General features: G+C 45.1%; 1 protein-coding gene across 1 annotated transcript in view; it reads right to left on the bottom strand.

The window, feature by feature from the left end:
* LOC126095339 (lachesin-like) overlaps positions 1–25,549 on the bottom strand; it is a 177,905-nt gene extending 152,356 nt beyond the window's left edge. The window contains exon 1 of the mRNA XM_049910144.1: positions 25,418–25,549. Coding sequence (XP_049766101.1) covers positions 25,418–25,549 — 132 coding nt within the window. The remainder of the gene's footprint in view (positions 1–25,417) is intronic.
* Between the last annotated feature and the right edge of the window lie 1,101 nt (positions 25,550–26,650).

Below are 26,650 nucleotides of genomic sequence, written 5' to 3'. Positions count from 1 at the left end.
GACCAGGTGCAGTATCATGAGTCTCAGACAGTGCTCACTCCATCTCCCACACAGAGAAAGGGTACTTGTGAGACGAAGAATTGCTGAATCTGAAGTCCACAGTCGCACAGTAGTGACGAAACGCCGGATCCTGAGCGCCATTGGCAGTATTCTGTGTACAGTGCTGTGCCATCGTGTGAACGATATCTCCAGGCGTTGTTTGGAGACAGTCCTGTTCCTGCACTGCTGCTATTGGTACACGACTGTCTTTGCTGGAAATCTTCCCGTAACTTTGTAGAAGGATTGGAACAATTGGTGGTATCCAGGAACGCTTGCCATGACCTTTTATTGGTCTCCTTAGTTATCCAGGGTAGTCCATCTGAAGTTTCGGATGAGATTATCGCGAAAACTATACATCGGGTAAAAATAGAGGGTAAGACAAGTTCGTAAGCTCAGAGGGGGGACATCAAATGATACTACACGTGACCTCCAGCCCCCGCCCCCTTGGGTGGGGTCGGGGGCAACTTTTAAATCTTATATGGATACACCCAATTTTTTTATTGCAGATTCGGATTATCCATAAAAATAAATAATCGAGTTATGTCTGAAACATTTTTAAACCATTGACAGATGTCGCTGAAATCGAGAAAACAGTAAAATTTGGGAAGAACTCTGATTTATTAAGAATTATCCGAGGAAGACGCATCAAATCGATAAAAAATATTTTTCCGTTACGCCAAATTAAGCTATTTTTGTACAAAATGTACTGTATCCTACTTTTAGCGTTACCAAGGAACAGCGACATGTACGGAGTAGAATGATGTTCCCATGGGGTGCTTCATTAGTGTGATTCCCCTTGCCTCTCACATGTTGGGGTGCTTCGTTAGTGTGAGTCCCTTTGCCTCTCACAATTTGGGGTGCTTAATTAATGAAATTAGCCACGAAGAAACTGTTCAAAATTATCCCCATTTGCTTCAATGCATATAGTCAATCGTCTGCGAAAGTTGTCCACAGTTTTCAGCAGCACATGCCGTGGTATGGCTGCACAGGCTCTTCGAATACATTGCTCCATATCGTTTCGGATTGTGGGCATCCTTTCATTAATAATATTTTTTAAATAATCCTACAAGAAAAAATCAGGAGATGTTAGGTATGGTGAACGTGGAGGCCACTGAACTGGTCCGCCGCGTCCTATCCACCGACCAGGGTACAGTAAATTTAAAACGTTCCGCACATGTTTAGCGTACATCTACATCTACATCTACATTTATACTCCGCAAGCCACCCAACGGTGTGTGGCGGAGGGCACTTTACGTGCCACTGTCATTATCTCCCTTTCCTGTTCCAGTCGCGTATGGTTCGCGGGAAGAACGACTGTCTGAAAGCCTCTGTGCGCGCTCTAATCTCCCTAATTTTACATTCGTGATCTCCTCGGGAGGTATAAGTAGGGGGAAGCAATATATTCGATACCTCATCCAGAAACGCACCCTCTCGAAACCTGGCGAGCAAGCTACACCGCGATGCAGACCGCCTCTCTTGCAGAGTCTGCCACTTGAGTTTGTTAAACATCTCCGTAACGCTATCACGGTTACCAAATAACCTTGTGACGAAACGCGCCGCTCTTCTTTGGATCTTCTCTATCTCCTCCGTCAACCCGATCTGGTACGGATCCCACACTGATGAGCAATACTCAAGTATAGGTCGAACGAGTGTTTTGTAAGCCACCTCCTTTGTTGATGGACTACATTTTCTAAGGACTCTCCCAATGAATCTCAACCTGGTACCCGCCTTACCAACAATTAATTGTATATGATCATACCACTTCAAATCGTTCCGCACGCTACTCCCAGATATTTTACAGAAGTAACTGCTACCAGTGTTTGTTCCGCTATCATATAATCATACAATAAAGGATCCTTCTTTCTATGTATTCGCAATACATTACATTTGTCTATATTAAGGGTCAGTTGCCACTCCCTGCACCAAGTGCCTATCCGCTGCAGATCTTCCTGCATTTCGCTACAATTTTCTAATGCTGCAACTTCTCTGTATACTACAGCATCATCCGCGAAAAGCCGCATGGAACTTCCGACACTATCTACTAGGTCATTTATATATATTGTGAAAAGCAATGGTCCCATAACACTCCCCTATGGCACGCCAGAGGTTACTTTAATTTCTGTAGACGTCTCTCCGTTGATAACAACATGCTGTGTTCTGTTTGCTAAAAACTCTTCAATCCAGCCACACAGCTGGTCTGATATTCCGTAGGCTCTTACTTTGTTTATCAGGCGACAGTGCGGAACTGTATCGAACGCCTTCCGGAAGTCAAGAAAAATAGCATCTACCTGGGAGCTTGTATCTAATATTTTCTGGGTCTCATGAACAAATAAAGCGAGTTGGGTTTCACACGATCGCTGTTTCCGGAATCCATGTTGATTCCTACATAGTAGATTCTGAGTTTCCAAAAACGACATGATACTCGAGCAAAAGACATGTTCTAAAATTCTACAACAGATCGACGTCAGAGATATAGGTCAATAGTTTTGCGCATCTGCTCGACGACCCTTCTTGAAGACTGGGACTACCTGTGCTCTTTTCCAATCATTTGGAACCTTCTGTTCCTCTAGAGACTTGCGGTACACGGCTGTTAGAAGGGGGGCAAGTTCTTTCGCGTACTCTGTGTAGAATCGAATTGGTATCCCGTCAGGTCCAGTGGACTTTCCTCTGTTGAGTGATTCAGGTTGCTTTTCTATTCCTTGGACACTGATTTCAATGTCAGCCATTTTTTCGTTGGTGCGAGGATTTAGAGAAGGAACTGCAGTGCGGTCTTCCTCTGTGAAACAGCTTTGGAAAAAGGTGTTTAGTATTTCAGCTTTACGCTTGTCATCCTCTGTTTCAATGCCATCATCATCCCGGAGTGTCTGGACATGATGTTTCGAGCCACTTACTGATTTAACGTAAGACCAGAACTTCCTAGGATTTTCTGTCAAGTCGGTACCTAGTATTTTACTTTCGAATTCACTGAACGCTTCACGCATAGCCCTCCTTACGCTAACTTTGACATCGTTTAGCTTCTGTTTGTCTGAGAGGTTTTGGCTGCGTTTGAACTTGGAGTTAAGCTCTCTTTGCTTTCGCAGTAGTTTCCTAACTTTGTTGTTGTACCACGGTGGGTTTTTCCCGTCCCTCACAGTTTTACTCGGCACGTACCTGTCTAAAACGCATTTTACGATTGCCTTGAACTTTTTCCATAAACACTCAACATTGTCAGTGTCGCAACAGAAATTTTCGTTTTGATCTGTTAGGTAGTCTGAAATCTGCCTTCTATTACTCTTGCTAAACAGATAAACCTTCCTCCCTTTTTTTATATTCCTATTAACTTCCATATTCAGGGATGCTGCAACGGCCTTATGATCACTGATTCCCTGTTCTGCACTTACAGAGTCGAAAAGTTCGGGTCTGTTTGTTATCAGTAGGTCCAAGATGTTATCTCCACGAGTCGGTTCTCTGTTTAATTGCTCGAGGTAATTTTCGGATAGTGCACTCAGTATAATGTCACTCGATGCTCTGTCCCTACCACCCGTCCTAAACATCTGAGTGTCCCAGTCTGTATCTGGTAAATTGAAATCTCCACCTAAGACCATAACGTGCTGAGAAAATTTATGTGAAATGTATTCCAAATTTTCTCTCAGTTGTTCTGCCACTAATGCTGCTGAGTCGGGGGGTCGGTAAAAGGAGCCAATTATTAATCTAGCTCGGTTGTTGAGTGTAACCTCCACCCATAATAATTCACGGGAACTATCCACTTCTACTTCACTACAGGATAAACTACTACTAACAGCGACGAACACTCCACCACCGGTTGCATGCAATCTATCCTTTCTAAACACCGTCTGTGCCTTTGTAAAAATTTCGGCAGAATTTATCTCTGGCTTCAGCCAGCTTTCTGTACCTATAACGATTTCAGCTTCGGTGCTTTCTATCAGCGCTTGAAGTTCCGGTACTTTACCAACGCAGCTTCGACAGTTTACAATTACAATACCGATTGCTGCTTGGTCCCCGCATGTCCTGACTTTGCCCCGCACCCGTTGAGGCTGTTGCCCTTTCTGCACTTGCCCGAGGCCATCTAACCTAAAAAACCGCCCAGCCCACGCCACACAACCCCTGCTACCCGTGTAGCCGCTTGTTGCGTGTAGTGGACTCCTGACCTATCCAGCGGAACCCGAAACCCCACCACCCTATGGCGCAAGTCGAGGAATCTGCAGCCCACCTGGTCGCAGAACCGTCTCAGCCTCTGATTCAGACCCTCCACTCGGCTCTGTACCAAAGGTCCGCAGTCAGTCCTGTCGACGATGCTGCAGATGGTGAGCTCTGCTTTCATCCCGCTAGCGAGACTGGCAGTCTTCACCAAATCAGATAGCCGCCGGAAGCCAGAGAGGATTTCCTCCGATCCATAGCGACACACATCATTGGTGCCGACGTGAGCGACCACCTGCAGATGGGTGCACCCTGTACCCTTCATGGCATCCGGAAGGACCCTTTCCACATCTGGAATGACTCCCCCCGGTATGCACACGGAGTGCACTTTGGTTTTCTTCCCCTCCCTTGCTGCCATATCCCTAAGGGGCCCCATTACGCGCCTGACGTTGGAGCTCCCAACTACCAGTAAGCCCACCCTCTGCGACTGCCCGGATCTTGCAGACTGAGGGGCAACCTCTGGAACAGGACAAGCAGCCATGTCAGGCTGAAGATCAGTATCAGCCTGAGACAGAGCCTGAAACCGGTAATGGGGAGCTGCTCCATCCTGTTGGAACCACATTCGTTGCATAGTTTCTAAATCAACTTCTTCCATTAGCTCCAACAAATCATCGTAAATAAGATCACCCAGTAATATTTCGGTCAAAAAAACGGTCCTATCAAACCGTTTAAAATTCCACACCAGACCGTTAACGACCATTTGTGTTGATTATCAACGTGTCTGTGCCAGTGCGGATTGACAGGGGACCAATAATGACAATCATGACGATTTAATTCGCCATTGTTTCGAATGTGGCTTCATCGGTGAACATAACGCATCTAAAAAAAGTCATTGTCACCTATTATCATTTCCAATGCCCATTGGTAGAAATGCACGCATATTTCCATATCTTTCGGCGTTAATGCCTGTGTCAGTGTGATATGATACGCATGATATTTATGTGCCTTCAAAATCCTCAAAACAGTTGCTTTCGGTATTCCGGTTTGTCTCTGAATCGCACGGCTACTAATTTCGGGATCCAGTTGAATACAGGCGAGAACGGTAACGGTACGAGCATCATTTTCATTGTATTCGCGATGACGAGGTGGACGGTGCATGCATCCATTTCGTGCTCGCTGAGTGCAGTTTCTAATAATGTTTTCGCTTGGATGTCGTCTGTTTGGGAAACTATCCACATACAATTGCGCAGCTGCAAAGTAATTTTTATGGCATTCACCTAAAATTAACATCATATCAACAGTCTCTGTAGGAGGGTAGTGAGCCATGTTTCGCTAAAGAATAATTTCCTTTCGTCAGGTGATGTTTACATTCCACAATCAGAAAGTGAAGTGACGTCTGATACCATTGCACCGACCTTTATACTGAAACATAGATCACAGTTTGGCTACGGTAGCGCCACAGCAGGGTGAGTAATGCAATTGTGAAGAGTTCCCTAACGAGATTTTAATACCATTCCGCCTCCCTCCATCAAAAACTGTGGCTGGTAGGATACATTTTGTAAAAAAAATAGTTTAATTTGGCGTAATGAAAGAATTGGTGCACATTTTGTATCGATTTGATGCGCCCATCTCGGATCATTCTACATAAATCGGAGTTCTTCCCCAATTTTAATGTTTCTCGATTTCAGCGCCATCTGTCAATGGTTCAAAAAGATGTTTCAGACAAAACTTGATTACTTTGTATGGGGAATCCGAATCTGCAATTAAAAAATGGCTGTTTCCATTTAAGATTTAAAAGTTGCCCCTCACCCCACCGAAGAGGGCGAGGGCTGGGGGTCACGTGTAGTATCATTTGATAGCCCCCATTGAGCTTACTACCTTGTCTTACCCACTATTTTTACTCGATGTATAGTTTTCGAGATAATCTCATCCGAAACTTCAGATGGAGAACTCTGTACATCAAACCTTGGGTCTTGCAACTCGAAAGGCTGCGAAATTGTCTGCTGTTGGGTAGCATTTAAACCACAGAAGAACCACACACTTGTTTCAGATTGCTGAAAGGCACTCACTGGTCCACCAAGGTACAGGTTGCCTTCTAACATGACCTGAGACTTTGGGATGGATAAGTCAGCGGCATGATGAACAGCATCAAAATAGCCCTGTTGACAATGTATTTCGGTGGCTTCTGTTAAAACAATTCTCCATCCAGTAGGTGGCTCAACAGTGGGAAGTGATCGCTGGAGTGAAGGTCATCAGTTGCTTCCAAGTATGCCGAGTCTGAGGGGCTGCAGAGCAGAAAGATAGGTCGATACCTGTAGACGACACAGTAGCAGCCGAGAAATGAGTGGGACTGTCTACGTCGAGGATGCACATCTGCTGAGACATAATCACGTTCTCCAAGACTCGGCCCCTGGGGCAAGTATAGAGCAACCCCCATAACACATAATGTCGATGGAAATCACCCAGCAGGAGAAACAGGAGGAGTAGTTTTGCAATAAGGCCTGTGAGAGTACTGCTTGCTATGAAGGTAAATACAGGAAGCTTATTTTGACCTACAAAAATAGTAACATCTAATGCTCGTAGGTCAGTAGCGCAAGAGAGCAAAGGAGGTGTGTGTGTTATTGACAAACACAGCATCCCCTCCCTTGGCTCTTTCTCCAGTCAGGTCATTCTTTTGGCGGAAGGTATGGCCTCTCATATCGTGGGGCTGTTAGTGGTTTCCTGTAAACACAAGAACGAGGGAGCAAATCTTGAATGGAGGCTCGGCCTTGGGGCGGGATGAGTGCCCTAGGCGAACACCAAGCTCCATTGGCTCCAAAGACGAATCGTGAGAAACGTCAGAGAGAGCAACATGGAAATCGTCAGAATGCTTATCTCTAGTCTCCGTCAGGGGCTGTGCCCTAGCCTTTAACTTCGATTCTTTTCCCCTGGTTAAACTTCGGAGTCACAACCGCTGTCGTGGTAGGAATAGTGCTGGATGGAGGATCAGACAGAACATTTGGAGGAGCGGAGAGCTCCTCAACATCGCTACCATGGCTTTGTCTGATGTTCTGGGAGGATGTGTGTGTTTCGAGCCAACTAACGCTCAACGCCGAGGTTATCAGCTCCCCAACACATATCGGAAGAAGCGAATGTGGATAAAACGTCTAAAATGTTTGTCACACAGTGAGGAGGAAACCTATAAAATGACATTCATTAACTCTCGCTCCAGTCGCACTGACCCACACAATCACTCTATTTCCCAGGACTTAAAACAACGGAAAAGGGTGAATGTTGCTATTTCTGGGATTAAAACTGAAGTAAAATCACAGAAGAGGTAAAAGAAAAGGACAGGGAAACGTGACTGGCTGACCACTTCCAAACAGCGAGGGTGAGCCAGTCACCCCGTTGACACATTTCCCAAAAATTATGGAGACAAGTTGGACACACCACAAAATCTTGAAACTCTAACCACATTCGTTTCAATGCCACTTAAAATAGAGGCTGCTCTCTGGCCCAAAAATAAAACAGAGTCTAATAAAAGATGGCACACCGTTATCTGCACGCCATAAGTACGACACATTGGAGAATCTCCCTCCTCGAGGAAGAAACCATTTATCAGAGGACTGTGGCCTAAAGGAAGAGGAGTAAGCAGGACCCCATCCCGTCTTCGTGGCTGAAAAGAGGTACGCCATGGCCGCGTATTGGGCTTCCCTAGATGCAGCTTACTGTCAGTCGCTTCCAGCTAATCATCTTCCCATCAACGCAAGACTCTGAACCTCACAGCGAGATGAGCACATGGAAGGCAATGGCTCAGTAAACTAACCGAGTATCAAGTCATACCTCCTGAGCCGCTAAATCTGTCCTTTCATTCCCCACAATACCCATGTGCCCCACAATACATGTGCCCATGTGCCCAGGAGAAGGAGACATCATTCCCAGACATTGTACCTGGAGGAGGGCATCCATATTCTAAACTACTTTAACAGTTGGATACCAATGTCGCAGAGACTGAAGGGAGTTGGAACAGACGAGGACTTTAGGAGCCGTGACATAATCTCATCTACTCCAGCTCCCTACAGATATATCAGCATCAAATACAGTGAGCTCTGGAGGCAAATTAATCTTGAGGACACAATCTTGGAAAACAGAGCAACCTATAGAGTCATCCTGATTAGACCCGTCTGTGAAGACAGCTACATAGTTGTGGCGCTCATTTAAAATGTCGAAAAATATCGCATTAAAAAAAACATAAACAGAAGTGCAGTCTCTCGTGTGCCGCACTGAATCTGAAATTACTCTGGGCCTCTGCAGTAAACTAGGCGGCAGTCGGTTAAAACCCCGGATTTGAGATTGTGCATGGCCAACACCAAGGGCACAGATTCCAAATGGCCTCATTGCCTGTGGATAGTTCGTAAAGAGGCGTTCCATAGCTGGAGAGCAACAGTGCAGTATGCTGGGGAAGCGGGAGTAGCAACGACCTGACATGCCTGAAGCACCACGAGGAGTTGCTATCGGATTTTAAGTGGCAGTTCCGCAGCCTCTGCACAGAGACTGGACAGCCTCATTCCCTCATGTAGACAATGTCAATCATTTTCAGGTACGAAGGCCTCGCTTTCCAATACACTGTGCATCCAAGGTCCACCCATTATCGAACGATAACCCTATAGATCTGGAGGAGACATGCCCCGTCCACTCCCCAAGACCCTGTCGAAAACACTTCAAAATTCAATGCCTTCTGAGCCGTTACCTTCAAGTCCTTTATTGTATGATTATATGATAGCAGAACAAACACTGGTAGCAGTTACTTCTGAAAAATATCTGGGAGTATGCGTGCGGAACGATTTGAAGTGGAATGATCATATAAAATTAATTGTTGGTAAGGCGGGTACCAGGTTGAGATTCATTGGGAGAGTCCTTAGAAAATGTAGTCCATCAACAAAGTAGGTGGCTTACAAAACACTCGTTCGACCTATAGAGTATTGCGCATCAGTGTGGGATCCGTACCAGATCAGGTTGACGGAGGAGATAGAGAACATCCAAAGAAGAGCGGCGCGTTTCGTCACAGAGTTATTTGGTAAACGTGATACCGTTACGGAGATGTTTAACAAACTCAAGTGGCAGACTCTGCAAGAGAGGCGCTCTGCATCGCGGTGTAGCTTGCTCGCCAGGTTTCGAGAGGGTGCGTTTCTGGATGAGGTATCGAATATATTGCTTCCACCTACTTATACCTCCCGAGGAGATCACGAATGTAAAATTAGAGAGATTAGAGCGCGCACGGAGGCTTTCAGACAGTCGTTCTTCACGCGAAACATACGCGACTGGAACGGAAAGGGAGGTAATGACCATGGCACGTAAAGTGCCCTCCGCCACACACCGTTGGGTGCCTTGCCGAGTATACATGTAGATGTAGATGTAGATGAAGTCCATCAGATGTGGGAATCATGACAACTTGAAAATGAGATCCAAAAATCGCACAGCATCTTTAAAGGGGAGGACGGTGTTCCACATATGCAATTCACGCAAATTCAAAATACGGCGAGTACAATTAAAATGAACACTCACACACACACTTCGCTGCAGGAAACGTAAAACCCGTCTCTGCAACCCACTCTTCCACACTCTTCACTGTGAGTTGCAACTGACTAGTTGCTGTTGCAGTACTGGAGAAGGAACAGAAAACTGCAAAATCGTCCACAAATGAAGTGCATTGTACAGAACTACTCACCATACACATGATATTGTTGTTGGCTGTGGCAAAGAGCGTAGCACTTAAAACGCTGCCCTGAGAAACACCATTCCCTTATTCGAAACAGCACGTCACCAACTTGCTATCGAAAAAAGCAACTTTGATAAAAAAGACCAAATAAAGATGGGTAGATGGCAATGGAAGCCCAACTGGTAGAACTGCTCTAGAACGAGATCACACCAAACTGTATCGTATGCCTTACTGATGTCAAAAAATATACCTACAAAAAGCTGTGCCGGCTCAGTGGCCGAGCGGTTCTAGGCGCTTCAGTCTGGAATCGCGCGACCGCTACCGTCCCAGGTTTGAATCCTGCCTCGGGCGTGGATGTGTGTGATGTCCTTAGGTTAGTTAGGTTTAAGTAGTTCTAAGTTCTAGGGGACTGATGACCTCAGATGTTAAGTCCCATAGTGCTCAGAGCTATTTTGAACAAAAAGCTGTTTAAGCAGGAAAGTCTGATGAATAGCTACATCTAGCAAGATCAGGTTGTCAACAGTGGATCAAAATCTCCTGAATCCACAGTGAGAGTGGCTAAGGAGTTTCGTGGTGTCTAACGTCCATAACAGACGATGGTTAACGGTTCACTCCAAGATCATTGCTACACAGCTCGTAAAGGCGACGCTCCAGTAACTATTGGGGCACCTTTGGCCCTTTCCTGGTTTGGGAGAGATCAAAATTGCGTCCTTCCACGAGTTGGGAAAGTTGCCTATCATATCGAATTAAAATCTTTTCAGACTATTTCCTTGGTTTCAAGTTTGCGGCATGCAGAATTGGATTTTGGTCATGAGCTGCACACAGCTTCCACATCGAGAATGGGCAGTTACAGCACTCTCAATTGTTAGAACTGACCTCTTTCGATGGTGGCCCGATAATGAAGGAATGCTGGATCCTGGCTGGTAGTGGCAGTAGTCAGAGCAAAATTTTCTGCCATTTTCTGTACATTGTATTCAGGTTTTGCTATACATAAGCAACAGCATTTACTGAGGGGCTCTCAAATCGTCACAGAGCTACACATCTGATCATAATGGATTACTCGTGTGATGTGGTCCATCCACTACTGATGCTGTCGTGGTATTCAGTCACAGCCAGCTGGCCAAACAGTGTGCTGTTGTCCCAGCTGATCATCCATTATGATGCGAACTTTCAGAGAGGCTCCACCCAGTAGGTGAATACAGCATGATAAGTGGTCGCTAGAATGAAGGTCCTCAGTGACTTTCCAATAAACAGAGTCCACAAGGGCTGCACAGCAGAAAGAGAGGTCGAATGCTGAGAATGTCCCAGTAGCAGCATAGAAGTGAGTGAGAGGATTATGATGAGAGGTGTATTGAGGATGCATGAGATAACATAAGGCTCTCCAAAACCTGACCCTGAGGACAAATGGAGATGTAACCCAACATCATATTATGGGCTTTCAAGTCTCCCAGTAGGAGAAAGAGTAAGGGAAGTTGTTCCGTAAGATCAGTACGAGTCTCACAGTCAATCGCATCGTGTAAAGGTCAATAAAGCGAGCAGTGATACTGTGACATACATGAACCTCAGCTGCAGTTCCATAGCCATGGGAAGAGCAGACGAGTGGTGCACATTATATTTACAAATAAAGTTATCCCTTCCTTGGCCGTTTTCCTAGTCAGGTTGCCGTTGCGATAGAGTGTATAGTCCCTTAGGACAGGGGAATTGGGCACCTTAAAATGCATTTTCTGCAACCACAAGCATAAGGGGCGTTCCTGTGCTATCAGTTTCAGTTACTCCACATGTTTCCTGAACCCATTAATGTTCCACTGCAGTATGGAAGCCGTTTTAACGGTGAGGTTTTGCTCTGCCTTTCCCCTTCTCGTTCCATTGTGATGCCGAGGTGGCGGCATAGGGTGGGCCACTTGATGGACTTGCTGGGACCTTAAGGCAAACGTCTGCCTACATACCAGATATGGTACATTCATTGTCAGGTCCTTCATACGGTAACAAGGTCGCATGGTGCAACAGATTCAGAGTGGATCGCTTTGGCCGTTTGGCCTTCGTCCCCAGCTTATATTTTGGGGACAGTTGCAAGGCTGTAGTAATGGTAACACTCTGCTGGATCCCATCTGATATCTTCTGTAAGAGTTTGCTACCTACACTGACATTATGTTCAGCAACTTTCAGTTCTTCAACGATAGGATTATTGGGCTACAGGACCAGAAGTGCAGACTGCCAGCTGCGTTTACAAGTGCAGGAGATACGTTCTGCTCAACTGTCATAGTCTCAGTGATAACACTGACTTTCTGGACAGGCTGTTTCAAGCTGTTTCAACACAGAGGCAAAACACTTGGCAAAGCTTAGTGGCTGAGTGGCCGTAAGCCCCTTCCTCATGTCTCAATCTTACTTTCTTCAGCAAAGACAGGACAGTTCCTGCTCCAAACCACATTCGGCTGGGAGCAATTAACACACCAGTATCAGACAGTGCATTGAAAAACTTGTTCGTGTTCCATACTGCCACATTGTCCACATGTAGCCTGTCCATTACAATCCGAAGTGGTGTGTCCGAAGCATTGGCACTTGAAGCAGTGCATCGGATTTGGGGCATAAAATCTAACCCTAAGGCAGAGAAATCCTGCTGCAATATACTGCGTCAACTTCAGCAGAATCAATGTCTGAATAAATGATGATGACTTTTGGAGCTTACCGTCAATCATTTTCATAACATTTTGGACGTCAGTCACCCTTCCGTTTTGCCATTCTTGTTGCAGTTTTTTTTTTTTTTTTTTTTTGCATCCATATCCATACCATCCTGGCATCATACAACACCCTTAGCGCTAGTTAAATCAGCGTGCAGCACACTGTTGATGGGATGCTCTCCTAGTAGCTTGGCATTCAACAGCTACTGTTCTTGGGAGCCCTCGTAGTCTCCAGCAGAAGAGCGCCACACTTCATCCTCTTGATCGATTTTAGTTACCGCGCAAGTGCCTCGAGCACTTTATGGATACAAAACGTGCGATTTACATTTCATAGTGCTCCCAGGGGCAGCAAGGGAAGAAATGCATCGAGACAGAGGCCCGCTTGTCTGGATAAGCCTTGTAGAATTGAAGTGCTTCAGGTTGCCGCTAGTGACTCTTCCTCCTCAACAGCCATGCATCTCATCAGCACACAATACACCTTCAGTTTGAGGATTCTTTTTATAGACGTTTTATCATCCTCACGATCTGGGAAATAAGCGAAGATCACCATACCTTGTGACACTCAACGTTCCACCGCTCCGACACACGATGGTCGCAGAAGCATGTCGAGAACATACGATAACAGATGACTGGCGGCGTTCAGCAGTCTCCAACTCAGGAACCTCGGGGTTGCCAAATTTGTACTCAAAAAATGAATGCCTAGCGACTGAGGACCAGTGAAAGGTCCAGGAATTACGTCGACTGCAAGATTCTGATAACATAAAACATTGGACAAATAAAGGCTGTCAAGTTATTACTGAACATCACAGTAAAAAAGCATGAACTTCACCTATGTTGGAAATGAGTGTTCCCAATAATCCCTCCAACGCATTGTACGAAACAATTCATGGAGATCATGACTAAAATTAAAATGAGTGGACTGGTCAACGGGATGCAACATAGAGTTGAAGTCTCCACCCACAGGAAGGTCGCGAGGATTCTTACACAGAAGGTGAGGTAGCCCCTCTCTGTACACTTTCGAGGGCGCCACTATTTGACCCATGCCTGACTGTGCATAAAGCACAACCAGGGTAAATTCAAAAACACGACAGCTAATCCCGCTGCCTGAATCAAGAACTTCAGTGTCAGTCACGGGAACGAGTCTTCACGATAAAAAGAAGTGTAGTACCTGTCGAATTAGAATAGGTCCGAAAACCGGGAAGAGAATAAGTGGTAAACAATACTTCCTACAATAATGTAAAGTCTGCACTTGAATCATAAATGAACTGACAGAAAGCAGCGAGACTTAACTCAGACTCAATGCCATTGACATTCGAAGTAACAAAGGTGTATGTCTGAGTCATCTACCAAAGTGCGACAAAAATAAAGTCTCAACGTGCTCGAAGAGATTGAAATATACGCTCATCAAAGAAAAACCCCTGGCCTACTAATTAAAGAGCAAAGTGATTTTATGCACAGGAATTATTATGAGATTTCTAAAGACCTGTTTTAAGCTCACTCTTGAATGCAACAGCTCGCCCCAGTAAGAAACAGCTACAGCGGAACGGCCCTCAGCGTACTGGCGGCGAGGTGAATTGTGCGCGGCGGAAGAAGACTCGGCGTGGCGTTGTATATGTTCTGACGTAGGGAAATCCACTCCCCCGCAAATCAAAACAAACAAGAGGAAACGCACATTTTCGAAAGAATATCTACATTTTAATTATATTTTATGTTTCTTTATAAAGAAATTTTAAATTAGTGTAAAATTTTTTCGTTTCATGGTCCATTCAAAAAAGATTATTCATATGTTATTACCTTAAATATTGTTTTATTAAAAAGAATATTCGCCATTAATATATACGGTGAAATAATAACAGATAGGTAGAGGGCACTTATTACTGTTACCAATCAGGTTACTCTTAAAAACTGCAATATAAGGTTTTAACAGATTGAAATTTACTTTACTTATGACAGCGAACCGAGTGTTCTGTACGGACAAGTTACTCTGTAACTACAATATATGGTATGTTGGCATTTAATACGTTCCAAAATTTCTTTTTGTAAACTAAGATATTTCTGTCACTAAGTGTATCTTTCTTATTCATTATATTTTTAACTTTGTCTAACAGATCTGAAGATGGACAGCTAGCCCGAAACCGGTAATTGAAAATAAAGAATATCGATCGAAGACTCAAACGCCATATTTTATTTAATGAACGATCGCGGAATTCCCATTGAGACAATCATGTCTAGTTTTGATAAAAAATAAAATCCATCTATGTCACATTCCGACAATCGATCCACTGCCAAGTCCATAGACGAGTTCAAGGGAGAACCGTGCCCTTCAGAACCCTTACGCCGTTATTTCCTGGGCGAGATAGTGTGGTGCGGATTGCACACGCTGTGTACGCTAGCAAAATGGCGTCAGCAGTCGGAAGAAAAAAAGGGTCAAGCGCAAGATCTGAATGTGCCCGCATTGGAACAGGAAAAGTAAGCCTCTCCAATGGGGGATCATCTGGCATAACAGACAGGGTAGGATCAGCAGGTGCAGTAGGCGACAAGTTGGAAACAACCTGCGGCAACTCCTGCAGTACAAGAATCAACAGCAGAAGCTCCGAAGGTAGTCTAACCGAAGCGCCGTCGACGGCAATCGTCACGGAGACATGGAGGCGTCGCTGGGCGCCAGGCTGTGGTATGTAGGAGCGGGGGAGGGTGGGGGGGGGACGGAGAGGGGTGCTGATCACACCCGATCCTGAGGCGACTCCATAAGATCATAATATCCCCAGAGGCCGGAGAACGCCCTGATTCGCTGCCCCCAAAGTCTCCACAGGAGAACTGAGGTGGCTACACTAACTGACCCATCTCTATGACGGAAAGAAACATGATTGCCCTGTTTAAGTAACTGCCTGTTTAGAGTGGGTTCATGAATTTTACAAAGAAGACATAAAACTCAGTGTGGGGTGAACCTGTAAACCTGAGCTGAAATAACATCAAACGTTTCCACTAACGAATCACGAATTTCGCGGGAACTTGGCTGCACATTACGGCTAGACTTAGCAAAAGGAAAACTATCCATACCTTTATGTGAGATCAGCTTGGACGGCTTCATGACATAGAATCAGCCGGAACCGCTACTTAAAACCCACTTAAATTAGCACAAAAGACGATACAACGACGGAAAACCGATCACAGAAGTCACAACATGCCTTATAAACGACGAACTGCTACGCCTCGAAACACTACAACAGAACGGAAGAATAAACACGTCCGGCTATTCGCCGCTCCAAGCGGAATTGCATTAGGCTATGCGAACATGTGTTACGTCCAGACACTAACTTCCAAATGTCACCAACCGTGTGTTTACAACTTACACTCGCGCATCTATTGTGTATATTCCTGTACCGACGAGAAATGTCCAAAGGAACAGGCACTGCGGCGATTACAGCCGTTATGAAATACATGAAACGTGCTCACAGTTGCCATGTGGACAACGATCACCTGTTTAATGGAACGACCACAGTGATAATTTGTGCGGGACAGGACTCGAACCAGGATAACCCGCTTATCGCGAGTGATCCCACGACTTATAGGCTATCCGAACTTAATATGTCGTCAGAGTCTACAACCTGGACTCTTACATCCATGATGTGTATTCTGCTATAGGGGAGACTTCGTAACTGAAAGTCCCTTGCGGATTGTCGGTGGACAAATACGACACTGCAGTGAATATTCTACCGTACTCCTGAACAAGACAAAAATTGCAACATCGTCTTCATCCGCCGACATCGGGCAAGTGACTTGAAATTAAAATAACTCCCCTGTATGGGAATAATGAATGCACCAGTGCAGGCAGTTCAATCTTATGGGACTTAACTGCTAAGGTCATCAGTCCCTAAGCTTACACACTACTTAACGTAAATTATCCTAAGGACACACACACACACACAGCCATGCCCGAGGGGGGACTCGAACCTCCGCCGGGGCCAGCCGCACAGTCCATGACTGCAGCGCCCGAGACCGCTCGGCTAATCCCACGCGGCTGCAGGTAGTAGACACATGGTTGACATCATATGGAAATTTGAGTCTGGCCCTGAAACTTTTGTGTTGGCAGAAGAGCCAACACCGTGTTGCTAGAGGAGGCCGAAATGCACTCGTTTACGCTCACGATGACTGGCGTGAGGTCTGGAACAATTAAAGGAGTTGAGTCTAATAAATAAAGTACAAAGCTCTTGGAATAGTTAACTTTAATCCACAATTGGAGAACATCGGTCTGACGGTACAGGCTTTATAATCTCAATATAACTGGTAATGGCGCCTTGCTAGGTCGTAGCAATTGACGTAGCTGAAGGCTATGTTAACTATTCTCTCGGCAAATGAGAGCGTATTTGTCAGTGTAGCTTCGCTAGCAAAGTCGGCTGTACAACTGGGGCGAGTGCTAGGAAGTGTCTCTAGACCTGCCGTGTGGCGGCGCTCGGTCTGCAATCACTGACAGTGGCGACACGCGGGTCCGTCGTATACTAGCGGACCGCGGCCGATTTAAAGGCTACCACCTAGCAAGTGTGGTGTCTGGCGGTGACACCACAGAAACGTCTTCAGATAAGCTAATGGTAAGGGGAAACCTGGGCGAGTCTCAGTTTGGCCAAATTTTCACTGCCGTCATTTCATTATACAGTTGATGATTGTCCGTGTTCACTACTGTTGACGCGTTTCACATACGTTATTTGGTGGCGGACTGGAACCGTCGAGAATTGCGCAGAGTGGTTGGAAAAATTCACTTGCAGTCAGTGGAACAGTTCACTTGTGAGTTTGAAAGCGCCAATGCTGAAGTACGGAGGAGGTTTTATTTTTAAAATGTAAGGTTATTTTTCACAGTGAGGATGTGGTTCCGTTACTGCGCTTCATACAGCGCTAAATGCGTTTCACTGCATTCGGTACCTCATACAGTAAAGGAATAGTTCGGAAATGATGAATGATTTTATCAGCACTGTCACAAAGCAGCATCCGTCAGAGAATGGTTTGTGGACCATAACATTCCTGAAGTGGACTCGCCTGCCCGGGACCTCGACGTGAATCTAGCAGAGCGCCTCTGGGAACAGCTGTAACGTTGACATCGCTCCAGACCCCCGCGTTCAGCATTCTACCCTCCATGGTTTCGGCTCTTGGGTAGGAATGCGCCGCCCATTCACATACTGAATGTGTCCTCAGGTCATCATAAAGGCGATGGGTGGAAAAACACCCTGTTAACCTTGACTTTTAGCTGTCAGGATACTTTCCACCGGATAGCGTAAAGGTCTGTCCCCATTCACGAATGGAGAATGAAAAGAATTGCTGTGCGCTGTTAACTACCTGATTTCGTCAGCGAGATGCCTAGAAGACAGTTAGCATGAGGGATGAAGATTATTAGTACTTTTTGCCATGTAAGAGGTTCTATCGCTATGGACGGCGTCTCGGTTGTAAAGACTGCCATTTAAGATTTTTTAATACCTCTGTTACACTCTCCAACGCTGACTGTTGGGTCTTTCAGTGGCATCGATTTTCGTATGATGTACCACCGATCAGAAATGTTTGGTTCAACGTCAAGGGGAGAATTTGTGTCTCTCGTAGAGAAAGACTGTGCTATTGGACGAAAGTGTGCTTACTTGCCGACGCACTTCCCTTTTACATCACTGCAAATTTTCCAAACTTTTTCGAGTGTGCGAAGCTCATCACTGAATGCCGTTATGGATGTTGTATACAATATGCTTCTATGGCTACCATAACCTTGCCATAGGTCGAAAAACGTTTCCCACCACAGTTTTATCTGTGCTTAGGAATACGTGCATGTCAAGGGGTGACACAACGCACGTTTCAATGATTTGTACCTCAGCTTTCTCGTTGGCTAAGGACGTCCGCACAATCTGATGATGAGAAGATGAGAAGTGGATTCTTTTGTTTGTATTCCACGCCAGTTAGTGCGTGATCTTTTTTTTTCCGGCCGAAGTGGCCGTGCGGTTAAAGGCGCTGCTGTCTGGAACCGCAAGACCGCTACGGTCGCAGGTTCGAATCCTGCCTCGGGCATGGATGTTTGTGATGTCCTTAGGTTAATTATATTTAACTAGTTCTAAGTTCTAGGGGACTAATGACCTCAGCAGTTGAGTCCCATAGTGCTCAGAGCCATTTGAACCATTTCCTTTTTTTTGTCTCGTTAGACTGGAGGCGTACTGTTCGTGACCTATTGCTTTCCTCGTGAATGTGGAATCCCTCATCGACGAGCAATATGGATCCAATAACTGAGCGACTGCTACCGCGTGGGAGGCGGTCTTTAATGTAAGCGAATGGAACGAAGGGCCGGTAGACGCGCGGCTACATCGGCTCTAGGCTCCAGACTCCTGCACGATGAAAGCCGATTTCGAATATAATCTTTCTTCTAAGATACATTGGCTGTTGCCAGAAGGAGTATAGTTAAAGCCTGCATAAAGAAGTTAATATTTAATTGCATATTATCAACGCTTGAATTATAATACAACTCGTCAAGCTCAATGTCATGAGAAATGTAAATGAAGGCGTTGTGTAGTTTCTTCCACTAACTAAGAATATGGAAAAATAAAAGCAGTACAAACAAGAAGTCCGATTGCACAGTTACTACTAGCGATTTGAGCTACGTATACAGAATGTATCAACTATAAGTATTACAAGAGATAAATTACAAGTAACAATATAAAATGGTGGCAAAAGTCGTGAGGTACCTCCTAAGGTCGCGTCCGATCTCATTTTGCCCGGTATAGTGCAGCGACTCGAGGTGGCAAGAACTCTGCAAGTCGTTGGAAGTCCCCTGCAGAAACAATGAACCATGCTGCCCCCACAGCCGTCCATAACTGCGAAAGTGTAGCCGGTGCAGGATTTTGTGCACGGGCTGACCTCTCTATGACGTCCCATAAATGTTGGATGGGATCAATGTCGGGCGGTCTGGGTGGCCAAATCATTTGCTCAAACTGTCCAGAATGTTCTTCAAACCAATCGCGAACAACTGTGCCCCGCTTACAACACACATTGTCAACCATAATACTTCCATCATTGTTTGGGAGCATGATGTCCATGATAGGATCTGTTGGACCAGACGACCCAGTCCATTTCATGCAAATACAGCCCAAACCATTATGAAACCACCACCAGCTTGCACAGTGCATTATTAACAACCTGGCAGCTTGGCTTCATGAGGTCTCAGGCAAACTCGAACCCTAACATCAGCTCTTACCAACTGAAACCGGAACTTATCAGACCAGGCCACGGTTTTCCAGTCCTAAAGCGTCCAGCCGATATGGTGCTGAGTCCAAGGGAGGCTCTGCAGGCGATGTCGTGCTGTAACAAAGGCACTCTCGTTGGTCGTCAGCTGCCATAGCCCTTTAACGCCAAATTTCGCCGCTCTGTCCTAATTGATGTGTTCGTCGTACGCCCCACATCCATTTACGGAGTTATTTCACGCATCGTTGGTTGTATGTTAGCCCTGACAACTCTACGAAAGCTCCACTGCTCGGGGTCGTTAAGTGAAGGCCGTTGGCCACTGCGTTGTCCGTGGTGACAGGTAATGCCTGAAATTTGGTATTCTCGGCACACACTTGACACTGCGGAGATATCGGAATACTGAAATTCCTACATATTTCCGAAATGGAAAGCCTCATTTGTCTAGCTCCAACTACCATTCCGCGTTCAAAGTCCATTAATTCATGTTGTGCGGGCATAATCACGTCGGAAATCGTATCACATGAATCAGCTGAGTACAAATGACAACTCCGCCAATGCACTGCCACTTTTATGCCTTATGTACGCGATACTAGCGCCATCTGTGTATGTGCATATCAACATCCCATTACTTTTGTCACCTCATTGGAGGTTGCATCTTATTTATAAACTGAAACATGCAATAACACATAATCAAACAACGAAACTAATTCGACGAAAGACGCGTATCGTACAATACATGAAGCATGCTATGGACGTCCATCCAATGTAGATGTCAAACAATACAGGGTTATTACAAATGATTGAAGCGATTTCACAGCTCTACAATAACTTTATTATTTGATATATTTTCACAATGCTTTGCACACACATCCAAAAACTCAAAAAGTTTTTTTAGGCATTCACAAATGTTCGATATGTGCCCCTTTAGTGATTCGGCAGACATCAAGCCGATAATCAAGTTCCTCCCACACTCGGCGCAGCATGTCCCCAACAATGAGTTCGAAAGCATCGTTGATGCGAGCTCGCAGTTCTGGCACGTTTCTTGCTAGAGGAGGTTTAAACACTGAATCTTTCACATAACCCCACAGAAAGAAATCGCATGGGGTTAAGTCGGGAGAGCGTGGAGTCCATGACATGAATTGCTGATCATGGTCTCTACCACGACCGATCCATCGGTTTTCCAATCTCCTGTTTAAGAAATGCCGAACATAATTATGGAAGTGCGGTCGAGCACCATCCTGTTGAAAGATGAAGTCAGCGCTGTCGGTCTCCAGTTGTGGCATGAGCCAATTTTCCAGCATGTCGAGATACACGTGTCCTCTAACGTTTTTTTCGCAGAAGAAAAAGGGGCCGTAAACTTTAAACCGTGAGATTGCACAAAACACGTTAACTTTTGGTGAATTGCGAATTTGCTGGACGAATGCGTGAGGATTCTCTACCGCCCAGATTCGCACATTGTGTCTGTTCACTTCACCATTAAGAAAAAATGTTGCTTCATCACTGAAAACAAGTTTCGGACTGAACGCATCCTCTTCCATGAGCTGTTGCAACCGCGCCGAAAATTCAAAACGTTGGACTTTGTCATCGGGTGTCAGGGCTTGTAGCTGTTGTAAACGGTAAGGCTTCTGCTTTAGCCTTTTCCATAAGATTTTCCAAACCGTCGGCTGTGGCACGTTTAGCTCCGTGCTTGCTTTATTCGTCGACTTCCGCGGGCTACGCGTGAAACTTGCCCGCACGCGCTCAACCGTTTCTTCGCTCACTGCAGGCCGACCCGTTGATTTCCCCTACAGAGGCATCCAGAAGCTTTAAACTGCGCATACCATCGCCGAATGGAGTTAGTAGTTGGTGGATCTTTGATGAACTTCGTCCTGAAGTGTCGTTGCACTGTTATGACTGACTGATGTTAGTGCATTTCAAGCACGACATACGCTTTCTCGGCTCCTGTCGCCATTTTGTCTCACTGCGCTCTTGAGTGCTCTGGCGGCAGAAACCTGAAGTGCGGCTTCAGCCGAACAAAACTTTATGAGTTTTTCTACATATCTGTAGTGTGTCGTGACCATATGTCAATGAATGGAGCTACAGTGAATTTATGAAATCGCTTCAATCATTTGTAATAGCCCTGTACATGGGATATCGTGCCCCACTGGTTACAGGTCAACAGCGTGGACGACATGCCACGAAGTGAGGATTGACTCTGCAAGTGAAATGTCATATTTTTGGGTTCGGGTTCAACAAACCAAGTTGGGATAAGAACTTTTATTATCTATATTAATTAAATCACGATTCGTATTTTGTACTCAAATTACTCACCTTAACGGAAGTTTTACTTTGTGTATCTTGCAAGCCATGCAATTTGTCATTGCGAATTTGACTTAACGGATGGTCGTACAGTGTGAAAAACTTTTCTTCAGGCCTGTCTGACAGAAACAGTTCCTTCATATCACTTTTATACACGGTGTCGTAGGAGGAATGGTCAGTATTCATGGATATGACAGGAATGACCATTCGAGGCAAAAAAGTGTAGTAGACTCTAAAATGCATACTTTAAGAGCTATGAACGCTTCTTCATCTTCGTTATCGTGAAACAACTCTCTGCAACTGCGAGCTGTTTGCTTTTAATATTTTGAGAGGTGATAGCATGGATGAAAACAAGGAAATAAAATGGAATGAACATGGTCTATGAAGTGCATACCTTACGAGCTCGGAGCACTATTTATCTTGGATATTGTGAAACAAATCCATTCTATTGAATAAGTGCTCATAACTCTTAAGGTATGCATTTCAGAGCCCATGTTTATTAGACTCAGATCCTGAGATCGGCGTTCACATACTGGCAGAAAACGCGTCAGAGGACATTAATTTACAATATGTACTCACTTGCACACTTGTTGGGCGTTTCATTGGAGTCTGTTGTTTGTTCCACTTTCCCACAAGGCCGCCTTCCTAACACACTTTCAACGTTTGCAAAAGGTAAGGAAACAGACCAATATTAGGAAGCAAAATGTTTGAATACTCTGTCGTTTACGTCCTACTCAAAACTATTTTGAAATCGTTTAAAATCCCCCGCTCAGTAGTTTAGGAGAGGTTTAATTCCATTTCACTGCGTTAAAGACGTTGCGTTTATGGTACACTATACGAGCAGACAGAGTGCTGAATGCTGCAGCGGACTGTCAGTTTGTGCACAAGGTGACTGAAGTAGAAGTCTGTGTCCTGCAGAATATACGGAACACGGCCAAATGTGGGAAGGCACCTAGCAGGCAATTGACTGCGAGATAAAAGATAGTCTCCAACACTGGGCACATAAGGCAAACCTTACGCGTTACCCATCCGCGAAACGTCGCCCAACCAGATCCCAAGTGCACACCCACCTGCCAGATTTGGACTTCAGCCGAGACACGGCTCCACTTAAGATTGTAGTGTGCCTACAGTGGACGCCAAGCCAAGCCAAGCTGTTCATTCTAGAAGTGATCGTTAGCTGTCATTAACTGTTCCAGAACTAGGCCAGAGTTACAGACAGATCAGTGCAAGCCAACACTGAACTACTGCCACGTAACGTCTACATACTAGTGTATTTGTAAGCTTTCTGTGATAGATTGAAGTAAACTGTTGTTAACCTGCGGTGTCACCATTTTGTCATTGATGTTGCCCAACGCTGTTTGGCCCTGTGACAAGGCTGTGTACGAGAACTTGCCACCTGCAACGACACCATCTCATAACAGCAACTACCTTCGGTGGTAGCGTTCCGCTTCTTGCCACGTTTATATGATGGATACCAAGACTCGTCGCGACTGCACAAATATCCCAAGGAAAATAAAACGTTTCAGAATTTAGCACCAAAAAAACCCGTATCAGCAGGGACTGTTCTGTATGTTGTCAAATACCTGCTATCCTGCTGGAGGCGAACTGTTTCAAGTTTTCGATTGTAGACTTCGAATAGCTGTTTTCACACTATAGTGAAATGCTCATCAACAGCCTTAAGTCTCAGAAGAGAACTTCGAAATTAAGAAAACGCCCTCTTTCGTAAAAAATTTCACCAGTGTATTGTTGCAGAAACAGGTTTTTGTATGTGTTTCTTTTTTTGAATAATGTAAATAAATATGGTGCATGAGCTCAATAACTATTAACTTGCAACATCAGCTGGAAAAAAAATGAAGAGTAAACAGTACTCGAAAAATAAGTAGCCATAAAATAACACCGATATCAAGGATCAGAAGCATCGATACAGACAAAGACGACACCGAAATAGGCTATAAAACTAAACAGATTTTTCTTGTCCACACTCACAGTCAATTATTAATACAAAGTAGTTGTTACTCTTGTGATAAGCCTAAGACGTCAGCTATTTCGTGCACCTGTAATCACAAAGGCTGGATGGATATTATGCAACCTTCAAGAAACGCGTTGAAGAGTATCTGTTTATTCACTGAGAGGACGTCGGAGAAAGTGTGTTAATCTCAACGAGACTACGTCGAAGGGTATACGCATAAGTCATCTACATTTACGTCTACGTGATTACTCTGCAATTCACATTTAAGTGCTTGGCAGACGGTTCATCGAACCACAATGATACTATCTGTCTACCATTCCACTCCAGAACAGCGCGCGAGAAAAACGAACACCTAAACATTTCTGTTCGAGCTCTGATTTCTCTTGTTTTATTTTGATGATCATTCCTACCTATGTAGGTTGGGATCAACAAAATATTTTCGTATTCGGAAGAGAAAGATCTCGCCGCAACGAAAAGTCTTTGTTTTAATGACTTCCATCCCAACTCGCGTATCATATCTGTCACACTCTCTCCCCTATTCCGTGTTAACACAAAACGAGCTGCCCTTTTCTTCACCCTTTCGATGTCCTCCGTCAATCCCACCTGGTAAGGATCCCACACCGCGCAGCAATATTCTAACAGAGGACGAACGAGTGTAGTGTAAGCTGTCTCTTTAGTGGACTTGTTGCATCTTCTAAGAGTCCTGCCAATGAAACCCAACCTTTGGCTCGCCTTCCCCACAATATTATCTATATGGTCTTTCCAACTGAAGTTGTTCGTAATTTTAACACCCAGGTACTTCGTTGAATTGACAGCCTTGAGAATTGTACTATTTATCGAGTAATCGAATTCCAGCGGATTTCTTTTGGAACTCATGTGGATCACCTCACACTTTTCGTTATTTAGCGTCAACTGGTACCTGCCACACCATACAGCAATTTTTTCTAAATCGCTTTGCAACTGATACTGGTCTTCGGATGACCTTACTAGACGGTAAATTACAGCATCATCTGCGAACAACCTACGAGAACTACTCAGATTGTCACCCAGGTCATTTATATAGATCAGGAACAGCAGAGGTCCCAGGACGCTTCACTGGCAACACCTGATATCACTTCAGTTTTACTCGATGATTTGCCGTCTATTACTACGAACTGCGACCTTCCTGACAGTGAATCACGAATCCAGTCGCACAACTGAGACGATACCCCGTAGGCCCGCAGCTTGATTAGAAGTCGCTTGTGAGGAACGGTGTCAAAAGCTTTCCGGAAATCTAGAAATACGGAATCAACTCGAATTAAAACAAAAAATAACAAAAACAAAGAATAAAAAAGTGAGAATAACGATAAAAACTGAGTGTCCCTCACTCGGAGCCGGCGTGGGCCGGGCAGCACGTACCTTGTAGGGCCCCAGGTTGTCGACGACGCAGGAGAGCGACGCGTCGCGTCCCAGCGCCACCGTCACGTTGGGAATGGGCTGCAGGAAGCGCGGGCCGTCCGTCACCGCTGCAACACACAACCGCACCGCCATACTCAACCGCGTGCTGGCCGCAGGACTGACACACAAGTGAAACAAGTAGCTACGGTGTGCTAACTGTAACACGGCAGAGTTATGAGAGGAGTGCTGGGAGAGGAGGAAGCAAGCATTGGTTGTCGAGGGGCGTGGAGCCGTTGGGGGGGGGGGGGGGCGTGGGGGGGGGGGAAAAGATACGCCTACCAGTTGCAGTGCTGGCACTACAAATTGCGCCTCATGCTTGCATGAAAGGAGACGAAAGGCTTGGAAGTAAAAGTCGCTTTAAATGTTGTTCGTAAACGAAACTGAAATCGTCATGTACATTTTATATATATATATATATATATATATATATATATATATATATATATATATATATATAGGGTGTTACAATATGGTACGGCCAAACTTTCAGGAAACATTCCTCACACACAAATAAAGAAAAGATGTTATGTGGACATGTGTCCGGAAACGCTTAATTTCCATGTTAGATCTCATTTTAGTTTCGTCAGTATGTTCTTCCACCTACGCTCAATGGAGCACGTTATCATGATTTCATTGGCGATACTCTACCTGTGCCGCTAGAACATGTGCCTTTACAAGTACGACACAACATGTGGTTCATGCACCATGGAGCTCCTGCACATTTCAGTCGAAGTGTTCGCACGCTTTTCAACAACAGATTCGGTGACCGATGGATTGGTAGAGGCGGACGAATTCCATGGCCTCCACGCTCTCCTGACCTCAACCATCTTGACTTTCATTTATGGGGGCATTTGAAAGCTCTTGTCTACGCAACCACGGTACCAAATGTAGAGACTCTTCGTGCTCGTATTGAGGACGGCTGTGATACAATACGCCATTCTCCAGGGCTGCATCAGCGCATCAGGGATTCCATGCGACGGAGGGTGGATGCATGTATCCTCGCTAACGGAGGACATTTTGAACATTTCCTGTAACAAAGTGAAGTCACGCTGGTACGTTCTGTTGCTGTGTGTTTCCATTCCATGATTAATGTGATTTGAAGAGAAGTAATAAAATGAGCTCTAACATGGTAAGTAAGCATTTCCGGACACATGCCCACATAACATATTTTCTTTTTTTGTGTGTGAGGAATGT

Source organism: Schistocerca cancellata, chromosome 8, assembly GCF_023864275.1.
Source record: "Schistocerca cancellata isolate TAMUIC-IGC-003103 chromosome 8, iqSchCanc2.1, whole genome shotgun sequence".
NCBI lineage: Eukaryota > Metazoa > Arthropoda > Insecta > Orthoptera > Acrididae > Schistocerca > Schistocerca cancellata.
Note: the sequence above shows the minus strand (reverse complement) of the source record. Positions and strands in the feature narration are given on the sequence as shown.